Source organism: Eremothecium sinecaudum, chromosome VIII (genome assembly GCF_001548555.1).
Source record: "Eremothecium sinecaudum strain ATCC 58844 chromosome VIII, complete sequence".
In the NCBI taxonomy this organism is placed as follows: domain Eukaryota; kingdom Fungi; phylum Ascomycota; class Saccharomycetes; order Saccharomycetales; family Saccharomycetaceae; genus Eremothecium; species Eremothecium sinecaudum.
In genome coordinates, this window is record NC_030899.1 from 754,650 (window position 1) to 774,733 (window position 20,084).

The 20,084-nt window shown below is 40.5% G+C and overlaps 13 protein-coding genes across 13 annotated transcripts; 5 read left to right on the forward strand and 8 right to left on the reverse strand.

The window, feature by feature from the left end:
- Positions 1-64: 64 nt before the first annotated feature.
- Positions 65-1,378, reverse strand: SUP45 (translation termination factor eRF1; the record flags this gene model as incomplete). The annotated part of the gene is made up of 1 exon (XM_018134366.1): positions 65-1,378. The coding sequence occupies one exon, from the start codon at positions 1,376-1,378 to the stop codon at positions 65-67; it is 1,314 nt and encodes a 437-aa protein (XP_017989855.1).
- Positions 1,379-1,841: 463 nt separating this feature from the next.
- AW171_hschr84919 (HHR091Cp) lies at positions 1,842-3,725 on the reverse strand (the record flags this gene model as incomplete). The annotated part of the gene is made up of 1 exon (XM_018134367.1): positions 1,842-3,725. The coding sequence occupies one exon, from the start codon at positions 3,723-3,725 to the stop codon at positions 1,842-1,844; it is 1,884 nt and encodes a 627-aa protein (XP_017989856.1).
- A 673-nt stretch (positions 3,726-4,398) lies between these two features.
- PHM7 (Phm7p) lies at positions 4,399-7,086 on the reverse strand (the record flags this gene model as incomplete). Its single annotated transcript, XM_018134368.1, has 1 exon — positions 4,399-7,086. The coding sequence occupies one exon, from the start codon at positions 7,084-7,086 to the stop codon at positions 4,399-4,401; it is 2,688 nt and encodes an 895-aa protein (XP_017989857.1).
- A 371-nt stretch (positions 7,087-7,457) lies between these two features.
- Positions 7,458-8,453, reverse strand: AW171_hschr84921 (type I glyceraldehyde-3-phosphate dehydrogenase; the record flags this gene model as incomplete). The annotated part of the gene is made up of 1 exon (XM_018134369.1): positions 7,458-8,453. One exon carries the CDS (start codon positions 8,451-8,453, stop codon positions 7,458-7,460), a length of 996 nt encoding a protein of 331 aa, XP_017989858.1.
- A 1,216-nt stretch (positions 8,454-9,669) lies between these two features.
- On the forward strand, positions 9,670-10,725 carry AW171_hschr84922 (zinc-dependent alcohol dehydrogenase; the record flags this gene model as incomplete). The annotated part of the gene is made up of 1 exon (XM_018134370.1): positions 9,670-10,725. The coding sequence occupies one exon, from the start codon at positions 9,670-9,672 to the stop codon at positions 10,723-10,725; it is 1,056 nt and encodes a 351-aa protein (XP_017989859.1).
- Positions 10,726-10,915: 190 nt separating this feature from the next.
- On the forward strand, positions 10,916-11,758 carry MRPS9 (mitochondrial 37S ribosomal protein uS9m; the record flags this gene model as incomplete). Its single annotated transcript, XM_018134371.1, has 1 exon — positions 10,916-11,758. The coding sequence occupies one exon, from the start codon at positions 10,916-10,918 to the stop codon at positions 11,756-11,758; it is 843 nt and encodes a 280-aa protein (XP_017989860.1).
- An 83-nt stretch (positions 11,759-11,841) lies between these two features.
- MHF1 (Mhf1p) lies at positions 11,842-12,180 on the reverse strand (the record flags this gene model as incomplete). Its single annotated transcript, XM_018134372.1, has 1 exon — positions 11,842-12,180. The coding sequence occupies one exon, from the start codon at positions 12,178-12,180 to the stop codon at positions 11,842-11,844; it is 339 nt and encodes a 112-aa protein (XP_017989861.1).
- A 215-nt stretch (positions 12,181-12,395) lies between these two features.
- DUF1 (Duf1p) lies at positions 12,396-15,233 on the forward strand (the record flags this gene model as incomplete). The annotated part of the gene is made up of 1 exon (XM_018134373.1): positions 12,396-15,233. One exon carries the CDS (start codon positions 12,396-12,398, stop codon positions 15,231-15,233), a length of 2,838 nt encoding a protein of 945 aa, XP_017989862.1.
- Positions 15,234-15,553: 320 nt separating this feature from the next.
- Positions 15,554-16,201, forward strand: RPB5 (DNA-directed RNA polymerase core subunit RPB5; the record flags this gene model as incomplete). Its single annotated transcript, XM_018134374.1, has 1 exon — positions 15,554-16,201. The coding sequence occupies one exon, from the start codon at positions 15,554-15,556 to the stop codon at positions 16,199-16,201; it is 648 nt and encodes a 215-aa protein (XP_017989863.1).
- Positions 16,202-16,375: 174 nt separating this feature from the next.
- RIB7 (2,5-diamino-6-(ribosylamino)-4(3H)-pyrimidinone 5'-phosphate reductase) lies at positions 16,376-17,119 on the reverse strand (the record flags this gene model as incomplete). The annotated part of the gene is made up of 1 exon (XM_018134375.1): positions 16,376-17,119. One exon carries the CDS (start codon positions 17,117-17,119, stop codon positions 16,376-16,378), a length of 744 nt encoding a protein of 247 aa, XP_017989864.1.
- Positions 17,120-17,231: 112 nt separating this feature from the next.
- Positions 17,232-17,987, reverse strand: SPP381 (U4/U6-U5 snRNP complex subunit SPP381; the record flags this gene model as incomplete). The annotated part of the gene is made up of 1 exon (XM_018134376.1): positions 17,232-17,987. One exon carries the CDS (start codon positions 17,985-17,987, stop codon positions 17,232-17,234), a length of 756 nt encoding a protein of 251 aa, XP_017989865.1.
- A 261-nt stretch (positions 17,988-18,248) lies between these two features.
- MPD2 (protein disulfide isomerase MPD2) lies at positions 18,249-19,043 on the forward strand (the record flags this gene model as incomplete). The annotated part of the gene is made up of 1 exon (XM_018134377.1): positions 18,249-19,043. One exon carries the CDS (start codon positions 18,249-18,251, stop codon positions 19,041-19,043), a length of 795 nt encoding a protein of 264 aa, XP_017989866.1.
- A 49-nt stretch (positions 19,044-19,092) lies between these two features.
- APD1 (Apd1p) lies at positions 19,093-19,989 on the reverse strand (the record flags this gene model as incomplete). The annotated part of the gene is made up of 1 exon (XM_018134378.1): positions 19,093-19,989. One exon carries the CDS (start codon positions 19,987-19,989, stop codon positions 19,093-19,095), a length of 897 nt encoding a protein of 298 aa, XP_017989867.1.
- Positions 19,990-20,084: the final 95 nt, after the last annotated feature.

The following is a 20,084-nucleotide window of genomic DNA, read 5'->3' on the forward strand; positions in this document are numbered from 1 at the left end:
CCCAGTAAAGTTTAAAAGATTAAGATATTTTACATTTTGGACCCTGGCGAAGTGTATTAGATGCTCAAATGAAGTCATAGTCAGAACCTTCATTGTCATCATAGTACTCGTCATCGGATTCTTCAACTAATTGGTCGAAGTTAACCTTGTAACGTAATAAACCACCAATACCACCAAACCCAGTAACGAACTGTGAACCTTCAGAAGATTTGTCCGATACAAACTCCAAATTCGCACCAAACTCCTTGTAGTGTTCTGCCAACCATTCAATGAGAAGTTGTTCTTCTTTTACTTCCATCTCAGCACCCGTCGTCTTGTCAAGAGTATATGACTTGTCGTCTTGCTGTGGGACAGCAAATTTAATGACGTCTGTTTCATCAGAGCTCTTGAAAACATATCTCACAATTTCTAGGTTTTCAAAGACAATTAGCGTCTCTACAGCACCTAGATCCAATGCTTTCAATGTATCTTCAACACCATAACAGAATTTTCCCGTATCTTGAGAAATTTCGTCGAAGTACTCGGTCAACAACTTCTTTTCCTGTATAAACTTGACATTCGCTAGCGCTTCAGCAGATAGCTCAATTGCTTGGTTAAAGCCATTTTCACCACCGTAGGAAACATCAACAATCTTCACAACCTTAGCCGATAGTCTACTATCAAACAAATCAGATTTAGCCAAATCATTCTTAAAATCAGCAGAACCGGCTAAAATCAATCCCTTAACATTTACCTTATCGTTGGTAATGAAATTCTGAACAGCTGTTTCAGCTACTTTCCTAACATAGTTGTGCCTCTTTTCTTCTCTCAAACGCGCAAAACGAACAGCAGACTGACCACCTCTACCATGCTTCTTTGGCAAATCAACTGTAAACTTTTGCAAAACTGTTCTAGTATTACCAGAAAGCAAACCGAATAGACAGCCTTGACCATCCATAACAAGAAACCCAAACTTGTCATCGGCCTCTAAAAGTTCGGACAAGACTTCGGTCCGAAATTTGTTGTCACACTTGTACAACTTCGTATTAATAGGTTTATATGGCTCAATATCAAAAGTAACCTTCTTTTCTTTACCTTCCTCAGTAATAATATCACCACAGTACAAAACCAGACCATTAGGAGGTATTTGGTTATATAGCTTTAATTTTTGCTGTGTAGAAGTAATAGCGGATAAAACGGACAAACGATTCACTCTAGATTTAATATTGGAAGCAGTACCATATTCATCAGTCAACATTTTCTGTGTTTGAGAAATTTGACCGCCAGGGGGGATAACTAGTGAAATCATGGAAGTACCATTACCTCTGGCCTTTTCCAGTGATTGCACCAGTTTTTTCATTTTCCAAATTTTAATGTTCTTTTCAGCGTCTGAATCCATCTTGAACGTATATTTCCGTTATTATTGGTCCTACACCTATCAATGACGCTATAAGTTCCACCTTTTTAGCTTGTATTAAAGATATAAAAAGACAGTATTTCAAGATGACATTCGCTATGATTTAACTAATTCAAACTTTTACACCAAAAATTTTTCTTAGTGAAGACGTGCGTTTATACGATTTCCAATACTTAATCAATGGCCATCAATCCTTTACATGGGATAAATAGTAGTAAATAAGATATATTTAGGTACAAAGCCACGTATTAATGGATGAGCTATGTTTTTACCGTTTGAACTTTTATTGTTACTTTAATTGGGTTTCAGTTTTTAATACTCGCTGGAACAATATTACCATGAGTGCATAATCATAAATTCATTAACATCTAGGAGCTGGAGGTAGCCAATTCGGTTGCTCGATCTAGCAATATGGAATCGATAACAATTCTGTGAACTCTTCCTCTTACAACCTCGTCTCTTCTAGATCACTATCGCTTAACAAATCATATTCCTCGTCATCAATACTGGGTAGTTGGGCAGTAATTAGCGACGAATTGTCACTCTCATCCAAGGTTTCTTTACTGACAGAGTTGCTGGCATACTGCTTTGTGGAGATGCTGATCTCGGCGATGGTTCCGGTAGCTCCAGTAGTGGAGCTATCATCATCAGCGACGCTGTTTGGAGACCTTAAGGAGATACGTGAAGAAGATGTTGGTTCGCTACTATATAGCAGGTTGTCGTACCTATCAAACAGGTTGAGTTGGATCACGTCACTGTCGCTAAAAGTGGATATTCTGCCGCGGCAGTTAAAATTCAATATCTTACTCTCTCCAGGTCTTAGCTCGTGGGGTCCGGTGTAAAGGGAGCAATTCACCTCATTTGCTTCCTGAGTGATGTAAGACATAGAGAGTCTCAAATTGCTTGGGATGGTAAGCTCGGCTTCGTTGGTGAGTTTTAGGGACAATAGATAATCTGTCTTACTCACAATTACGCTGAGTTCGTCCATCTTGACCGCCGCAGTTGCGGTGGTGCTTTCATGATATACTTTGGCCAATTTTTCCAGCTTTTCATATTCATTGTTAACAAGAGATAGCAAGTAGCGGTAACGCTGCAAGTCCTCATTGGCTTTTTCATCCAAGGGGGCGGCTTTTGCAAGTGGTTCTTCGACCGGTTGTTTCTTACATTCTTCAACTTTGGAAGTGTCGCAGGACTTAACATCTGATCCTCCGGAACTGGAATCTTGTTCACAACTGACCTCCCTTTCGTTCTGGTGGTTATTTAAAAGTGAGTTACTGTCCCTATATCCGCCAAAATGTTCGAATTCGGGAAAACATCTCATTTTTGCACTGATGAAGCGGTCCTTTGGGTTACAGGAATTGCTGTCGAATGTGGAGATGGTAGGTTGCTTATAGAAGGATTTGGCAGGTTGATCAACACGCTCGCAATTCACCGCATTGTTTGCTGGGGTGTATAGTGGGGCTCGCTGTTCTGATGTAGGAATTTCTACCATCTTGTGAGACACTCTGTGACTCAAAGTTTCAACATTATTGGCCTTACACTCACAGCATAGGTCGTAGTCAGGACATTGTGTGCATCTGAACATACCTGCACGCGCATAGCAGCTACTGGGGTACCCGGCATTTCCAGAACTAGTTTGCATACGCACATTACAAGCATTACACACAAAAGTCTTCAGATCTGAAACCCAAATTCTGTCCCACTCATTGGTGGGGACTTTTATTTTCACCATTGAATGCTTCTGACTATGGTAAAATGTAGTGACGCCTTTCCTTTCACAGCTGGAACAAAGGTCAAAATCACTGCAAGTCATACATTTATACCGCGGCCCCTTAATAAAACTATCATGTGGAAAGGGATGGTTGTAGCTAACATTAGCGCAGCCGTCGCATATAACCCCCTTGTGAACAACATCATAATCGTCATTGTCACGCTTTTCGTCCTTAAGGACTTTAACCGAAAGATTAAGGGCCCCAATAGATTCAATTAATTTATCGTACTTGTCGCATGGAATTTGAACCACGTCGTTCGTATCATTCACTAGACAATTCCGACCACTGTTAGAATGAACTACCAGCTCTACAACTGACGAATTTGACATAATTTTCTTAATTATATCAACTGACTTCTCGGATTTATCTAAGCGTTTTAAAGTATGAGTAATAGGGTAGCGTAAGGATACACCCTCAATAAAGGTAAAAGCATTATCCAAACCAAACATCCTCCTGATATGCCTCTCCAGGTTCTCATAATTCACCTCATCTTGACTTAGAAAAACTGATTTCTTGCTAGAGCGACACGTAATACAAAATTCTCTCTTGTTATCCATTTGATCTAATTGCTATATTTGTTAGTAGTGATATATGTAGTAAAGATCAATAAAATATTATAAATAATAACTTGTTAAATTAGAATGCAGTATTCGTAGTTCAGGAAGTGAGAAATGTAACTAAAACTATCATCAATTAGGATTAAGCTCCCTCGGGTGACATTCCTTTTTTTCCTTACTTATCTTCCACTTTTATGCAGTAATAATATCTTACATGATGTTTTAAGGGGACTTAAAGAACTAAAGGACAGATACTTTCCATTGCAACTGTTCAGTATTGTGCCCAGAAGGAATTTATTCTAGCACGATTTACTTCTAATGAAACTTATTCTGGGATTATTATTTAGTTTAGAGATGTAAATAAAAGTCTTTAGGTGACTACAATACAACTTATGAATACCTTATTTACGTGGTATATGCGAAGTAAATGCGTGTGACTAGTAAAGGTATATATATAGCTGGTAGTACAGAATTAGTGAAATTTACTGTTATTACGGATGTAGGAGAAATGGTAAACTAACTAAACTGCTGTTGTTACAAAGGGTTCTATATTGAGTCATAGTGACCGTTATTACCAATATAGTATGGAGTTTATTATCATTCATTATTATATTGCTAAATTATAATTAAAATTATATTATTTATGTGTTCGGGACATATGAATGAAATGTTTCTAAGTTTTGGTGTTTATATCGTAATCTGGTGGATCACCTGTGTAGATTGACTTACCGTTGCCGTCATAGCCAGTATTATCAACAGCCCCTTTTACACCAAATTCTCGTGCAATTCTCACCTGTTCCGATGCGACACCCATAGGATCGTTTGCCGCCCAAATAATAGGTTCCTTATCTAGAACACATGGGTCTGTGTATGCGGTTTCTTCATAACCAGGTTCGTATGTTACGGGAGTGTCTAAAGTACTTGGAAGTCTGTTTTTGACCCTTGGGTATGTGTAGCAGCTACTAGGTGTGAAATAAGTTTTAACGTAGCCAGTAATACCATTGGTATCTGCAGTGGGGCTTTGGGAAAGCTCGTTTTTCTCGGTTGCATAATTACCATAGTCGTCGCCAGCGTCATACAAACGATTAGTGTTGTCGGTTGGGCTAGCTGGAGCAACAATCTTATCGCCATTTGATGTTTCGGTAATGGTGTAGTGGGCCGAGTTTGGGTCACCAAGATCAAGAACTTCGTTCCGACCTTGATCTTTTGCTGGGTAGATGTAATTTCCAACATTTTCAGCATGACGAAGCACACTCAATGGCACTGCGTCAACCAACGGTAAAAACCTTCTCTGGAAGTACAGGTGGCAAATCACTGTCACTAAAAGAGAGATGATATTCAATACTAAAGGACCCCATGCCTTTGCCATAATGAATAACCCAAGCAAACAAACCTCGGCCAAATACAACCCAACGAAGACTTGAAACAAGGCGCGGACATAGTTTCTACCCTTCAAATCGTAAGAGAATCCATAAACGTAGTTCAAGTTGTACAAATAGGACAAATAGAACACTATGAATGCGACGAAACTGAAAATCATTAGAAGAGGTGAAACAATGGAATATACTAAAAATATGCACACCAACAATTCGTTGATGGGGTATATGATTCCCCATGATGGCTTGCTTAATTGGTTATAACGATTCCACTTCTTTCTTGGAGTGGAATCTAATAACCTTCCCAAAACCTTGCTCAATAGTAAAGTGACTAATTGAAACAAAAGCCCGGTAGCAACCGACAACGACAATAGGAAGTATGTGATGTAGAAGTTCGAGGCCTTTGGTAAATTGCTGGATAGAAGTGTCATGGATTGGTCTGGATTATTAATTATAGGTGCAACGGTAGCTGCAGCAGAGGAAGCTAGTGTAGTCACCAAAAACACTTGAACCACTTGAAATGCAAAAAAGCATGCTTGGCAATATAGTTCATTTTCCTGTCTCGTTATTGAACCTCCGAAAACTCCCAACTTCTTGATAATAACGGGCACTAAGGAAATCAAAATAGCCAAGGCGATAGATGGAAGCAAACCTGTGATAATACCCATTAGTGGACGTGGCATATTGTTAATAAATCTCAAAAAGTGTACCTTTTCAGTTAAGAAGTGGATATTTGAAATAGTACCAACAACTGCGACCGGAATTGCCCAAAATATAATCATAGCTGCCAAAATCGCATTTGTTACAGTCCTTTTTGATTTCCTAGCAGCTCTGCCCAATGATATATTGTCCCAATTAATATCTTCTGGTGCATATCCAATAATGCGCTTGTCATATGCAGCTCTACCCAACACGGCAGGGGCGGTCTGGAAGGCCTTTTGAGCTGATCTTTGGTCTTTAAAAGTTATAAAGCATGCACCTGCAAGTGGTGCTTCTGTCCACTCCATCTGTCCCTTTTTAATTTTTTGGTTTAATTGGCCTAAAGTCTTCGGTAAATAGTCTAGACTGTCGACCTTCTCACCAATACAAGGAATCTTACCTAGTCGATGCGTAGGTCTATTCTTCATATACTTCTCAAAATCATTATCATCTAGCTCTGGCCTTGGAAGGTCTCCAAGTTTTTCATTAAACTCAGCTTTCCTCCGCACCTTGACACTCTTGTTAATCACTTTATTAAGCGTATTCTCATATTTGTTTGCTACCTTGCGTCTTTCTTTAACTAACTTCTGCAATTGATGCTCGTCACGGGCGAAAACAACATGCTCAACACCAGGGAAAACCTCACGTATGGTCGATTCATCCTCCAGACTAACATTGGATTTCCCACATAGCTTCAAGTCTGTGAATATCACCGTCCGCGATCCCACTTGGCTACTGTAGTAGGGTGTTGTCTGTAATGCATGGCGCATAGATATGTAGTAGTACAATTCCCTGTAAATCGTGTAAATCACCAATCCAAAATAAACCCATGAAAGGAACGCATGCGCGAAAAAGCGATTCCTGTTGCTAACGTTAGAAAATGCCAATCGCTCAAATCCCCCAAGCCGGAAACCGCGAACAGCATTAACTGGCAATAATATCGGGAATAGAATTAAACATCCTAAAAGCGAAAGGAGTCCAAATATCAGCAAGTAACGCGTGAAAAAGTAGCCATCAACACTCATATGTTGGATGAGGAAAGAGTGTGGCTTATTCATTAAAAATGGGATCCATTTGAAATAACCGCCCGGTACACTTTCTGTTCGCTCACTATCATGTATAGTTGAGATATCTTTCAAAGAACGAGGCTGGTATACTCGCTGCTCTCTTGGACGTAATGTCAAAAATAGGAATACAAACAACAGCGCTATAAGTCCATTAAATATTAGCGTTGACACGAAAGCCGATACAGAGCTGGACGAAGCTTCAACCTCTGAGGAGTCCATCTTTAAAACTAGTTGTTGGAATTAGGAATTAGATAGAAAACACTAATATTATACCGCTCCTTAGTAGTTGGTTTTATTAAAAAAATAGTATGTGATTAAGTGGGAATAAACAAACCCAATGGTTTTATATACGTAATCCAGACTTTGGCTCCCTTGCTGATTTCGTTTCAACAGCGCGCTTTTCTTCTAGGGAGGTAGTTCAGGGGAGAAATCAACTGTTTCTTCCATCACCTTTGCTTAAAAAAGACTAAACAATGTCAAAATAGATAAAGGGCCTCGGTACGATAGTACATCCCCTTAAACCTAACTGAAACTCGTTCAAAAAGCTCATAACTTCACGTAGATAGAGTAACTATATAACTTGACTAAATTTAGTTACTGGCAACGTGTTCAACCAAATCGACAACTCTGGTAGAGTAACCGTATTCGTTGTCGTACCAGGAGACCAACTTAACGAACTTTGGAGACAACATAATACCAGCAGAAGCGTCGAAGATGGAAGAGTGAGAGTCACCGAGGAAGTCAGTAGAGACAACAGCGTCTTCGGTGTAAGCCAAAACACCCTTCAACTTACCTTCGGAAGCTTCCTTGATAACCTTCTTGATTTCTTCGTAAGAAGTTTCCTTGTTCAACTTAACGGTCAAGTCAACGACGGAAACGTCGACAGTTGGGACTCTGAAAGCCATACCGGTCAACTTACCGTTCAAGTGTGGCAAGACCTTACCGACAGCCTTGGCAGCACCAGTAGAAGATGGGATGATGTTACCGGAAGCGGTTCTACCTCCTCTCCAGTCCTTCATGGATGGACCGTCAACAGTCTTTTGAGTAGCAGTCAAGGAGTGGACGGTGGTCATCAAACCCTCGTCGATACCGAAAGCCTCGTCAATAACCTTGGCCAATGGAGCCAAACAGTTGGTAGTACAAGAAGCGTTGGAAACAATGGTTTCACCAGCGTACTTGTCTTCGTTAACACCAACGACGAACATTGGGGCAGTAGAAGATGGCGCAGTGATGACAACCTTCTTGGCACCAGCATCAATGTGCTTTTGAGCAGTGTCCATCTCCTTGAAGACACCGGTGGAGTCAATAGCGATCTCAACACCAGAAGCAGCCCATGGGCATTGAGCTGGGTCTCTTTCTTGACAGACCTTAATGTTCTTACCGTCGATGATCAAGTTGTTACCGTCGTGAGTAACTTCACCAGAGTACTTACCGTGAGTAGAGTCGTACTTGAACATGTAAGCAGCGTATTCGACGGAGATAAATGGATCGTTGATGGCAACAACTTCCACGTTTGGTCTAGACAAAGCAATTCTTAGAACCAATCTACCGATTCTACCGAAACCGTTAATAGCAACCTTAACCATTGTTGTGTGTGTATAAAATTATTTGAGTTGGATTATGAAATTCCCAATTAACTAGATTCAAAAAAAAAATAGCTAATATATAATTGAAAGAAGTACGTTTAAAAAAGTTTAGAATCAAACTGTTGTATTATATATATATGAAATATAATGTTGGGCGAAATAATTCGTGTGTGATAATAAATTCATGATGTATCAAAGTAAAAAAAAAAATAGGAAACAAATAATAAGATCCTTTGGCCTTAAAATTTTCCACTTCGTCCGTTTGCTACATCCGTAATCCTTCTGGTTGCTTGTCCGTAGACAGTTGTACGATTGGCTTTCTGCCTTCTACCTTTCTGCTGCTTTAGTGCTCTATGCTCTACGCATGTTAGTAATTACCTGCTGATTCTCTACTGCTTCCACTGCGCTTCCTCTGCTTCCACTACTGCTTTACTTACTATGCTCTTACAAAACTATGGAGCCCCTAAGAGCCCCTCTTTTGGAGCCCGGACGGTTGTAGTATGGGAATACTTCTAGCACCATCTATGGGTTAGCACGCAACCAGGCATTAATTTCTCTGTCCTAACTTCTTCTAAGGGCTTCCATAAAGGGCTTCCATAAAATGGGGTAATAATTAATAGCGACAACTCACCGACCCGTGGTCCTAGAGGAAGCCAATATGGGAAGCCCAAACACAGGAAGCTTATTTCAGGGTGACTGGACGCTCCGTTTCTTTTGAGCTACAGCTCTGTGTCTGCAGACCTCTTGTATAACTTTGTACGATCAGCAGATACGTCCTCGTGGCGCAACTTTGAAACGCTATATCGCGCCTAGAAAATATGGAATAAACATATGGGATGATTATCGGAGATGACGTGCGGAGATTATCACAGGGAAAAATGGAATACAGAAAATAAAAAAAAACCAAGAAATAGGAGCTCACCTGGTAGCACTCCCCTATTCACCTGAGCCACCCGATCACCCATTTGAAAAACTTACAACAAGCCGGCGCGAGACGCCACTAACCATATGATTAATTATATAATTTATCCTTGTAAAAAGGTGTGACATGAGTTTCAGAAGTTGTATAAATAATTCTGTTGCAAACCTTTTGGGTACTTTAAAGGTTGTTTAAGCTTCTTAGTAGTTATTTCTTGTTTACTCTATACTCCAGAGAACAATAGATTCGTATTAGTCAAATTATACAATCAAAAACTTCCTAAAAAAAATATTAATAATGTCTGCTCCCCAAATTCCAGAAACTCAAAAGGCCGTTATTTTCTATGAAAACGGAGGCGAGCTGCAGTACAAGGACATCCCTGTCCCAAAACCAAAGCCAAATGAGTTGTTGATAAATGTAAAGTACTCTGGTGTGTGTCACACTGACTTGCACGCCTGGAAGGGCGACTGGCCACTAGACACCAAATTACCTCTAGTTGGTGGTCACGAAGGTGCTGGTGTTGTTGTTGGTATGGGCGAGAGTGTCAGAGGCTGGAAGATCGGTGATCTTGCAGGTATTAAGTGGTTGAATGGGTCCTGTATGTCCTGTGAGTACTGTGAAAAATCTAACGAATCGAACTGCCCAGAGGCCGATTTGTCCGGTTACACTCACGATGGTTCTTTCCAACAGTATGCAACTGCCGATGCTGTCCAAGCCGCTAAGATCCCAGCTGGCACCGATCTAGCTGAGGTTGCCCCAATCTTGTGTGCGGGTATCACTGTTTACAAGGCTTTGAAGTCTGCTAACTTGCAAGCTGGTGAATGGGTTGCCATTTCCGGTGCTTGTGGTGGTTTGGGTTCGCTAGCCATCCAATACGCCAAGGCCATGGGTTACAGAGTCTTGGGTATTGATGGTGGTGAAGAGAAGGCCGAATTGTTCAAGAAACTTGGCGGTGAGCACTTCATCGACTTTACCAAGTCCAAGGACGTTACCGCTGATGTCATCAAGGCCACCAACGGTGGTGCTCACGGTGTCATCAACGTGTCTGTTTCCGAAGCTGCCATTGAGGCTTCAACCGAATACTGTCGTGCGAACGGTACCGTTGTTTTGGTTGGCTTGCCGGGTGGTGCCAAGTGTAAGTCTGACGTTTTCAACCATGTTGTGAAGTCTATTTCCGTTGTTGGTTCCTACGTTGGAAACAGAGCTGACACTAGAGAGGCAATTGACTTCTACGTCAGAGGATTGGTGAAGGCTCCAATCAAGATTGTTGGCTTGTCTTCAATACCTGAAATCTACGAGAAGATGGAACGCGGTGCCATTGCCGGCAGATACGTCGTCGATACTTATAAATAAGCAGTAATGTATATAAATATATAGTGTGTTTTTTAATGCTAATGATGATGTTTTGAATGATGGATCATATTTTACGAAATTGTTCTTGATGTTGGAAAATTTTGGCCGTGTGCTTGTTATTAGTAGATGCATCAGAGGGTGATACGAAGAAGAAGCTCTGACCATCCTCATTCTTTGAATAAGAGTCAGTATGTTTGCACGTTTGCTGAGCAGGCCCGTTTTCCAAGGATGCAGAAATGGGATGCTGAAATTAACCCCATCCGTTAGGTCGTTTGGTGGGGTAGCTGAACAAAAGAGAATAGTTCCAAAGGTTCCTACTTTCTACTCTGCAAATCCAATGCATGAGGCCCATATGGAACGTTTAGATGAGCTGCTGCGTAAATATGTTAAACGTTATGATCGTAGACTTATGGCAAAGCCAGATCCCGCAAAGGCTCCAAAATGGCTGACTTTCGAAGAATACGCACAAATCGGTGGTGGTAGCCGTCTAGCGCCAACTCAATATAGGCATTTGATTAATAAACTGAACCGTTTGCACTTAATTGATCCAGAACTATCTACAGACGAGATTTTTACAGTTTTGTCCCAATATAATAAAAACCTTCAAAAAACGATAAAAACCAAGGTTGTCCAAGAATTGGACGAGGAAGGCCGTGCAGTTGCCGTCGGAAGACGTAAGACCTCTACTGCCAAAGTATTTCTTGTACGAGGACAGGGTGATATTCTTGTAAACGGCCGTTCGTTGAATAACTACTTTGTGAAGATTAAAGATCGTGACTCTGTGATGTATCCTTTGCGTGTGCTCGAGTCTGTAGGAAAATACAATATCTTTGCTACTGTTGAGGGTGGAGGTATCACCGGTCAGGCAGATGCCATAGCGCATGCAGTAGCGCAGGCGCTTGTGGTGTTTAATCCCCTTCTGAAGACTAGATTGCATCGGGCCGGAGCCTTAACAAGAGATTATCGTCACGTGGAGCGTAAGAAGCCTGGTAAAAAGAAGGCTAGAAAGATGCCTACGTGGGTTAAGCGTTAAAATCATCCTGTACAAAGAAGTCTTTTCCCTTTATATATATGGCTCTTCATATGTAAGTACGTGTTTATATTGCTAATGAGATCTTACTTATGTCGCAGAGCAGATCTGGTCTTCGCTTCCAGTCTTGATTGCTCGAGCTCAGCGCGAAGAAGAGCTTGAAGCTCCGGGTTCTTTCGTAATCGCAGCATCAGATCGTCTCCTACAATCGTACTGCGGCCTGCATGTCGGGCGAATGCCTCAAGATCGCTGCCGAGGTCCACCAATTGTGTGAAACAAAGCTCAACGAGAGCGTTGATAAATTTCGGAGTGAATGCCGTGCCGTTGGGCAAATCACTGCGCAATTGCTGCTCAATACAGTACCAAAGTTTACCTTTAAGTTGACCTACAAGGCGCTTCTTTCGAAGTTCAGCAGAATCGGACATCAGATACAACAGTATTGATTATCGGGCCATAATCTTCGAGCGGGTTCTTTATAGTACAGCACATACAACCCCCAAAGAAAAATACTTAAAAACGGTCTTCGAAGACACCACCCGGATTATTATTTAAAACTAAAAACACCCAGTTTAAGGTCCCTTTGTTTTGCTAGTGGGCTCATGGATTACCTCTGGACCATCAACTTAAAACGCTTTCTTCTATGAACCAACATACGATGTCTTATGGCTTAGTTCCACCGCAGTCCACTAAAAACCATGACATGCACATCCTTCCTATAACAAAATTTGAATTAGTGCATGATGGGTTTCTGACGTGTGGTAGAGATGGTACTCTAGTGAAGCATTTTTATTTTGATTATCCTGAAGGCTACCCTAAACGAATACGTATGCAGATACACAGTGATTGGATAAGTGGAATGGTACGAGTAAACGACTACACCTTCTTAACAGTTAGCCATGACTTTTCAGTTAGTCTTCTAAAACTGCAAGAGTTTAGTAATAACTGGAGCAGTGTTATATTAGGTTATCATGATGATTATGTGAAGTGTATTGAGCTACTTCCGCATGAGGATGGCGTTCGCTTTGTTACAGCGGGTTTGGACAAGAAAGTAAAGTTTTGGTCATTACTAGAGAATTCAGCATCATTATTATTTGAATATGATAACTCTCAACCTCACGAAACTGGAGCTGTATATGCGCTTTGCGCCCTTTCACCATCTCATGTTATTATTGGTGATAACAATGGTGAGCTAAAAATAATTTCTGCTGTGACTGGAGAGCTGTTGTATAAATTGACAGATAGTCATGCAAGTAATATACGTCTTGCAAAGGTTCTACAAGGTGGTAAGACTTTGATTACGGCAAGTTCAGATGGATACGTTAATATATGGGATGTGAATGCCCTTGTATCAGGGCAATTACAGTACGCATTGCTAAGTCAATGGCGACGAGATTGCTCTGTATGGTGTGTGTTAGATGGTCTAAATGAGAATGAGATCCTTTTAGGGGATTCAAAAGGTCGTATTACATCGATTATAAGGAAAGATGATTACTGGCAACAATGTTCAGAAATAGACCTGTTAGTAAACGCGCGTGAAAATTCATGCGGTATACTATCGATGGTCTTTACAGATGAAAATAAGGATAAACTTTGGTTTTCTTATTCCAGTGATTCAAACCTATATCTACTATCTCTAAAAGATAGCACTAATACTCTACAATGCGTAGAAGGAGGGTCTGCATTGGTAAAAAGCAGTTTGTTGACGAATCGACGCAATGTGATTACACTTAATACTGCAGGCGAAGTACAGAAGTGGGACATTGTATCATGTGAATTAGTGGATACCTTTGGACCCAATGATGGTAGTTTTGACGATCTTGTCAAAAGTCACTGCACCAAGGAAATATTACCCCATTGGTGTTCTGTGTCAATAAAAACCGGGAAACTGTTTGTCAAGCTCAATGAAAGGTTAAATTCCACCGAAGTCTATGGAACTGCGTTAAAAGGCTATGAAATAATCAATGGGGTTGAGGTGAACGACGACCAACGATATAACCTCGGTCGTCTTGCTATCAACTCTATCCTATATGAGTTCATCAGGTATGAAACTAAAATTGATAAGTTAATACGTTCAGATTTAGCGACTTCCAAAAAGCCTTCTTCGCTAAATCTCCTAAACATGGGTGACGATCCGAGTATCAATAGAGAGCCTTCAAGTAGCAATTTGAAAAAGGTATCACTTTTTACAAAGATGACAGGAGGCACTTCGAGCTCCGTCCCCACGCGAAGTGTTTCACCAAGTTCTGTGCCTAGTACGCCATTTGCTACTGATATGTACCACTTTGAAAATAGGACAGTGGATCAATCAGATTTGCTTTTAATGCCAAAACCTACCACAGCAACTCAGGGTTTTCGAGTATGTTCCCAAAGTGTACAGTCGTCCAGTAGGATTCCATCCACAGCGCCCGAGATGGGAGACAAGGCTAATCCAAGGAATTATCATACTCTGCCATGGGGCGATACCAAAGCTTTCAATCCTGTAGGACCTCCTTCGCAAGATACAGCTGGATCTTCCCTATTTGTTTTGAAAAGCCTTCCCAGTACCCCTCCACCTGAAGGCAATGGATATCTCCTTCCGTATCCAACAGCTTGCAGCCACTTAGCGCACGAGAATTCCAGCAGGGCAGCTGAGACAGCTCCAGGAAGTACTCCCAAGGATATTGAATTTATGTCTGATTATCTTGCGACTATAGCAGACACGTACCGTCATCAAGTATCGACGAAGCAATCCGGTTTTAAAAAGTTTGGTCGAAAAGCTCCTGATTCGCAATTTGTTCGCGATGAAGATGCGCCAGTTATTAAGATCAAGAAACCTTGTTTGTTCCTTGTAAATTACTTGCGAGCAGGCTCGTGCGGCGATACCGTGCTCTTTTCAACCGTGATACCAGCTCCTGACTATGACTGGAACTTTGAAGATATTGAATGCGCTACAGAAAGCGAAGATATGGCCACAGATGATCCTGCGAAGCTTGATCACATTCAAAGGTACGCATTATTCCGAAAACTGGAACAGAACTTGCCATACTGGCTTGCTAAACTACTTTTTCAAGAAGAAATGACAGCGAAGAGCTACCCGAAGTTGAACTTTATTGTAACCCCCTGGAGTGATCAGTCTAGCTCTGAACCGACAGTAGGAAAAGAGGAAAAATGTCGTCACTACACTCACAATATATTTCGTAAAAAAGCAGCAGATATTCATTCCTCATTACCTAGTATAGCTGACAACTGTGTCCGTCTTAACGCCCCTGATATGATTAAAGTTAAGAAAATAAAGCAATTTGTTGTAGAGCGATTCGAATCTAAAACACCTGAAATGAAAAACAGGGTATCTGCCAGTGTATGGCTTGATCTACTATGCAGAGACAGCGTTCTGGATAACGAGATGACATTAGGCACCATTAGGTCCCTTTATTGGAAATCCAATAATGACATAGTTCTCTCATATAGACGCAAAGTATGTGATTCTCCAGACGAATAAAAGTTACAATACACAAACCGTTAGCAATGAATTACTTATATACATACCTGAGTATCAGTTAACGAATTTCTTGCAAAAGATCAGCTTCAACTATCATTGTATACGCGCTGAGATTTTCTTTTTTTGATATTGAAAAATTTTCTTTTTATGCTTTCTTTAAGGTTTTTGAAGAGTTTGAAGTACTCATCCCAACGACCGTTTGATTTTGGAATCGTTAAAGTTGGACCAGTTCGGCTATCGTTTTGATTGACTCATTGGCAGGTACAGTTTAGCTGGAGTTTGAAAAAGGAGGCGCTAACTAATTATATATTGGCATCACAATGGACCAAGATAACGAAAGAAATGTTTCAAGATTATGGAGAGCCTTTCGGACTGTGAAGGAGATGGTGAGAGATAGGGGATATTTTATTACCCAGGAAGAAATTGATCTAAGTTTGGATGATTTTAGAGTGAAGTATTGTGATTCTATGGGTAGGCCACAACGTAAGATGATGTCTTTCCAGTCTAATCCAGTTGAAGAATCTCTTGAAAAATCTCCTCATATGGGATCCGTGTGGGTTGAATTCTGTGACGAACCAAGTGTTGGTATTAAAACTATGAAGAACTTTGTTATTCACATTGGTGAGAAGAACTTCCAAACGGGTATTTTCATATATCAAAACGGTATAACACCTAGTGCGCTAAAGTTACTTCCCTCTGTTGCGCCAGCTACTATAGAGACATTTAATGAGTCGTCCTTGGTTGTTAATATTACTCACCATGAACTGGTTCCTAAACATATCAAATTAAGTGAAGAAGAAAAGAGAGAGCTATTGAGAAGATATAGATTAAAAGAGTCACAACTACCACGAATCCAAAGGGTGGATCCTGTTGCATTATACTTGGGTTTAAAGAGAGGCGAGGTTGTCAAGATCATTAGAAAGTCTGAAACTGCTGGTCGTTACGCGAGTTACAGAATTTGTTTGTAAATTATTAGAAAATATGGCCGCTCTATGCATCCACTATTAGACTGCCATTTCAAAGAGAGGAATAGATTATCTAAAAGATATAATTATGAATAGTCTATCAATTCTGGTGTACCTATAATCACTCGTTACATAAACAGCCGTTCTCTTATAGATCTAAGCAGAAACTTTTTATCGTTATATTTTGGCTTCGCCTGCTAATCTAGCGCAGAGCACGGCATCTGTTGTACCGTGCCACCAATTTACATCTGTGAGATTAACCTCATGAGCTGGTGAGACTTGAATACCTTCCTCTCCAAGAAAAGTTGAACCAATTGTGATTACTAAAGAGCACACAATCTCAGGCCTTTGAAGCAGCTTTTTAATCACTATGGCTCCACCTTCGACCATAATACTATGCAAGTTATACTTAGACTTTAAAACCTCAAATAATTGAAGCCAGTCAATCTCATCATTGTCATTTTTATGCATTTTGATATAAGTTACATCTTTCGATGGATTAGGAGGCAGATTGCATACAACTACAATTGGTGGCTTACCCTGTTTATTAAGATAAAGAGACTCCATTTTGGATCCACTAAAATTCCACCTGCCCTGCGGATCAATTATGACAGGCCGCGGAGAATAATTCGTTAAGTCTTCTCCAGATATTGCCGTAGGGTACCATTTACAGTTTAATCCAGGATCGTCAGTTATAGCGGTATTGCATCCTATTAAAATTGCATCATGATGGTACCTTAGATAATGGGTAACTGTTTTAGTCTCGGGGTGAGATATTAGTGTTCTAATGCCAGGACCCTTAGAAATACGAGAATCTAACGATTGAGCGTAGGTCAGGGTAATAAACGGCTTCTTAGATTTTCTGGGTAGATATTCCACCAAGCATTCCTGCACCCCGTTGGGAAGTGGAACCAGCGACATGGTTTGCTCCTAACTAATACAGTAGCATAAAATGTTAATCATGAGCAGAAAGAGATGCCCTTTAATGGATTGCCATTTGCTCGAGCTTATATCATAATATACGACCATAATGTCATATTATGGAGTACTCATTGGAAGGGGTATCTTCTGACGATATGGAGTCTTTAAGCTTAAAATCTCGTGCTTTGGATGGTTTGTAATCTTTATGATCACTATTGAACCGTGTTTTGTTGCCCTTAGAGCGATTCTGTTCTCTTTGCGATGTTATAGCGGTTTTTTCAGTTGGTATTCCATCACTAGCCTCTAATTCATCATTCAATAGCTTATTAGCCTCATATTCTTCTAGTTCCTTCTGCTTCTGTAATTCTATCTCACGTAGCCTTTTCTTGCGTAGCTTCTTTCGCTCAAGCCAGAGTTCTTGCTCCCTTTCTTTCTCATTTAAATTATCATTGTCATCGAGGTTCAAGATTTGCTGAAGTAGCTCATTATTGGTGCCATACGTTGCTGAAAGCACATTTAGCGCTTTACTCCTTTCGTTTACATCATTGAAGTATTTTGCACGGTCCAATGCGGTTGTCGGTGTTGTAGTTGATTGGGTGTCGTTACTAGTAGCGTTTGCTAAATCCTTCTGACTCTTCTTTAAGAATACAGGTCTATGGAAAACAACCTCTTCGTAATCTGATGAAGATCCCTCTGATGCTTCTCCACTGGAATTGGAAGCAGAAGAACCTTCCTCGTTATTTTGATCTTGGTCATCGCTTGCAGGTAAGCTTTCGCTAATCTTTGGAACTGGGGGTTCACCCTCCTCAGAATCGCTGGAAGATATTTCAGCAGCCTCTAACTTCCTTTTAAAATGCCTAATAGCCATCTTAAAGCGGTTGAATAACTTTTTTTTTATGCTTTTTTCATTTGACTAAGCGTTAGAGTACTTACTTACATTTCTGTTTGGCGCAAATATAAATTTGTCCTTTACCACTTTCTATATATTTACAGCAATAAGGTTGCTACCCAAGTTTGATTTCTTGAGAGCTTCCAATCCTATCTTATATCATTTATTCATTACCACTAAGTTCTATAATTGATAAACCGCTTTATTACTTTAAAACAATTGCATAAGCGTCTATTTGTAATGAAGCTGACGATTTGGTCTCTCCTAATATTCTTAACCCCTTTGAAGGCTCTAGCCAAAGTTCAATCGATAAAGAGCGTTGATCAATTTTATGATATTGTTGATAATGATGCAAATTACACGTTAGTGAAATATTATACTACCTGGTGTTCGCACTGTAAGCGTTTAGCCCCAGTCTACGATAAACTTAGTGAAACTTTGCCAAGAGAACTTGGCGACGATTATCACATTGAGTTTTTAGAAGTTGATTGTGACAAGTTCGACAGAGCTCTTTGCAGTAGACTACCTGGGTTCCCTGTGGTTGAGCTTGTGAAGCCGCTAAGGACGGCGGTAAATGATGATGACTCTGGAAGGGAAAAGGAAAAGGAAAAGGATGACCCCGAGCCAGAAGCACTTGGTCTATTTGACTGGGTATGGAGTTTTTGGCCGTTTGGCTCAAGCCATAAGAAGCACAAAGAATTAGACACCTCCAGGATTCGGGAGTATCAGGGCATTAGATCAACCGAAGCGCTTACAAGTTTTGTTAAAACCGCAATTGACTATGATAGATATAACGCACTTGCGGAACAGGTATTGGATAATACTGCTATAAAGCATACAGGTAGCCCCATTATCGAAAAGGCCAGAATATATGTTGCCAGTCTTGGTGCTGATTTATCCTCAGAACGTGAGAAGGTGTATAAAACATTGAAGGATAGCACTAGCGAGCAGGATATCGAATATGCTAGGCTTCAACTTCATCTTGTTAACAAGCTAGCTGAATCGCAAGAGACAGCGATTCATGATGAATTATAATGTGAACCGATTGCTAACCCGTAGATAATACTACATACCGAATATACAACTAAAAATCATATTTCTTAACACAACGAACGTTCTCAGGGTTGGGTAATCTTGGCACTTCAGGTACAATTAAGTCGTCTACAATACTCTTGACATGAAGTGGTGTCACACGACCAAGCCAAACCAACGTTCGTGATTTTCGTAGATATATGAGCACGTTTGCTGCAAACTTATGCCCTCCTACGTGATTTATATATGCAACCCTACAACCACCACGTCTGAAGTCCGAATCTTCGCGATACAAATGATGATGTTGTAGATTTGTATTGAAATGCTTCCGTAGAATGGGAGCAGACTTCCCGCATCGCTTATCCCGTGTAGTATGCGAACACAAGAAAACAAAAGAGCTTTCATTGCAGTCCTCAATATAGTCCTTTTTTAATAAAGAGTCTACATCTCCTTCAATTAACATGGGCGCAATTTCATCAAGGATTGAATCGACATTATCACTTGTAATTCCAACCAATTTAATGAAGTGAGGCAATACAAGCACTGTATTTTTCTTCCCACGCAAAACCTCCACATCCATAATATCTAATGGGAGAGATGAAACGTTACATTGCATGGAGCTTTCCTTTCCATCATTGTGACGAGCAACCCACTTTGAAATACAATCCTGAACTGATCCCTTCTTTTCTGAGCATGCATCATGAACCCAATCCATCCGAGAAGTCGGCACAATAAAGTTTGCACTTGGAACCTTCGAAGATCCGAAAAGGGATGTTTCTCTATCCAATTTAAACTTGTCAAAGACAGCTTGGTCTTTTTCTAATTCAGGATCCGTACACGATCCACAATCCCTCTCACATATTTCAATATTTGATTCAATTGCAGCTTTAACATCGTTAGGTAACGTGTTTATTTTGCGACCCAAGCCGAACACTTCAAATATACCCATTTTAAGTTTAGATTCGCCTTCTTTTGATGCTCAGGATTGGTAGTGACAGCCGTATAGCTCTGTTAGGGTCTTTAGTCAATGTTTGTAAGCCGGCG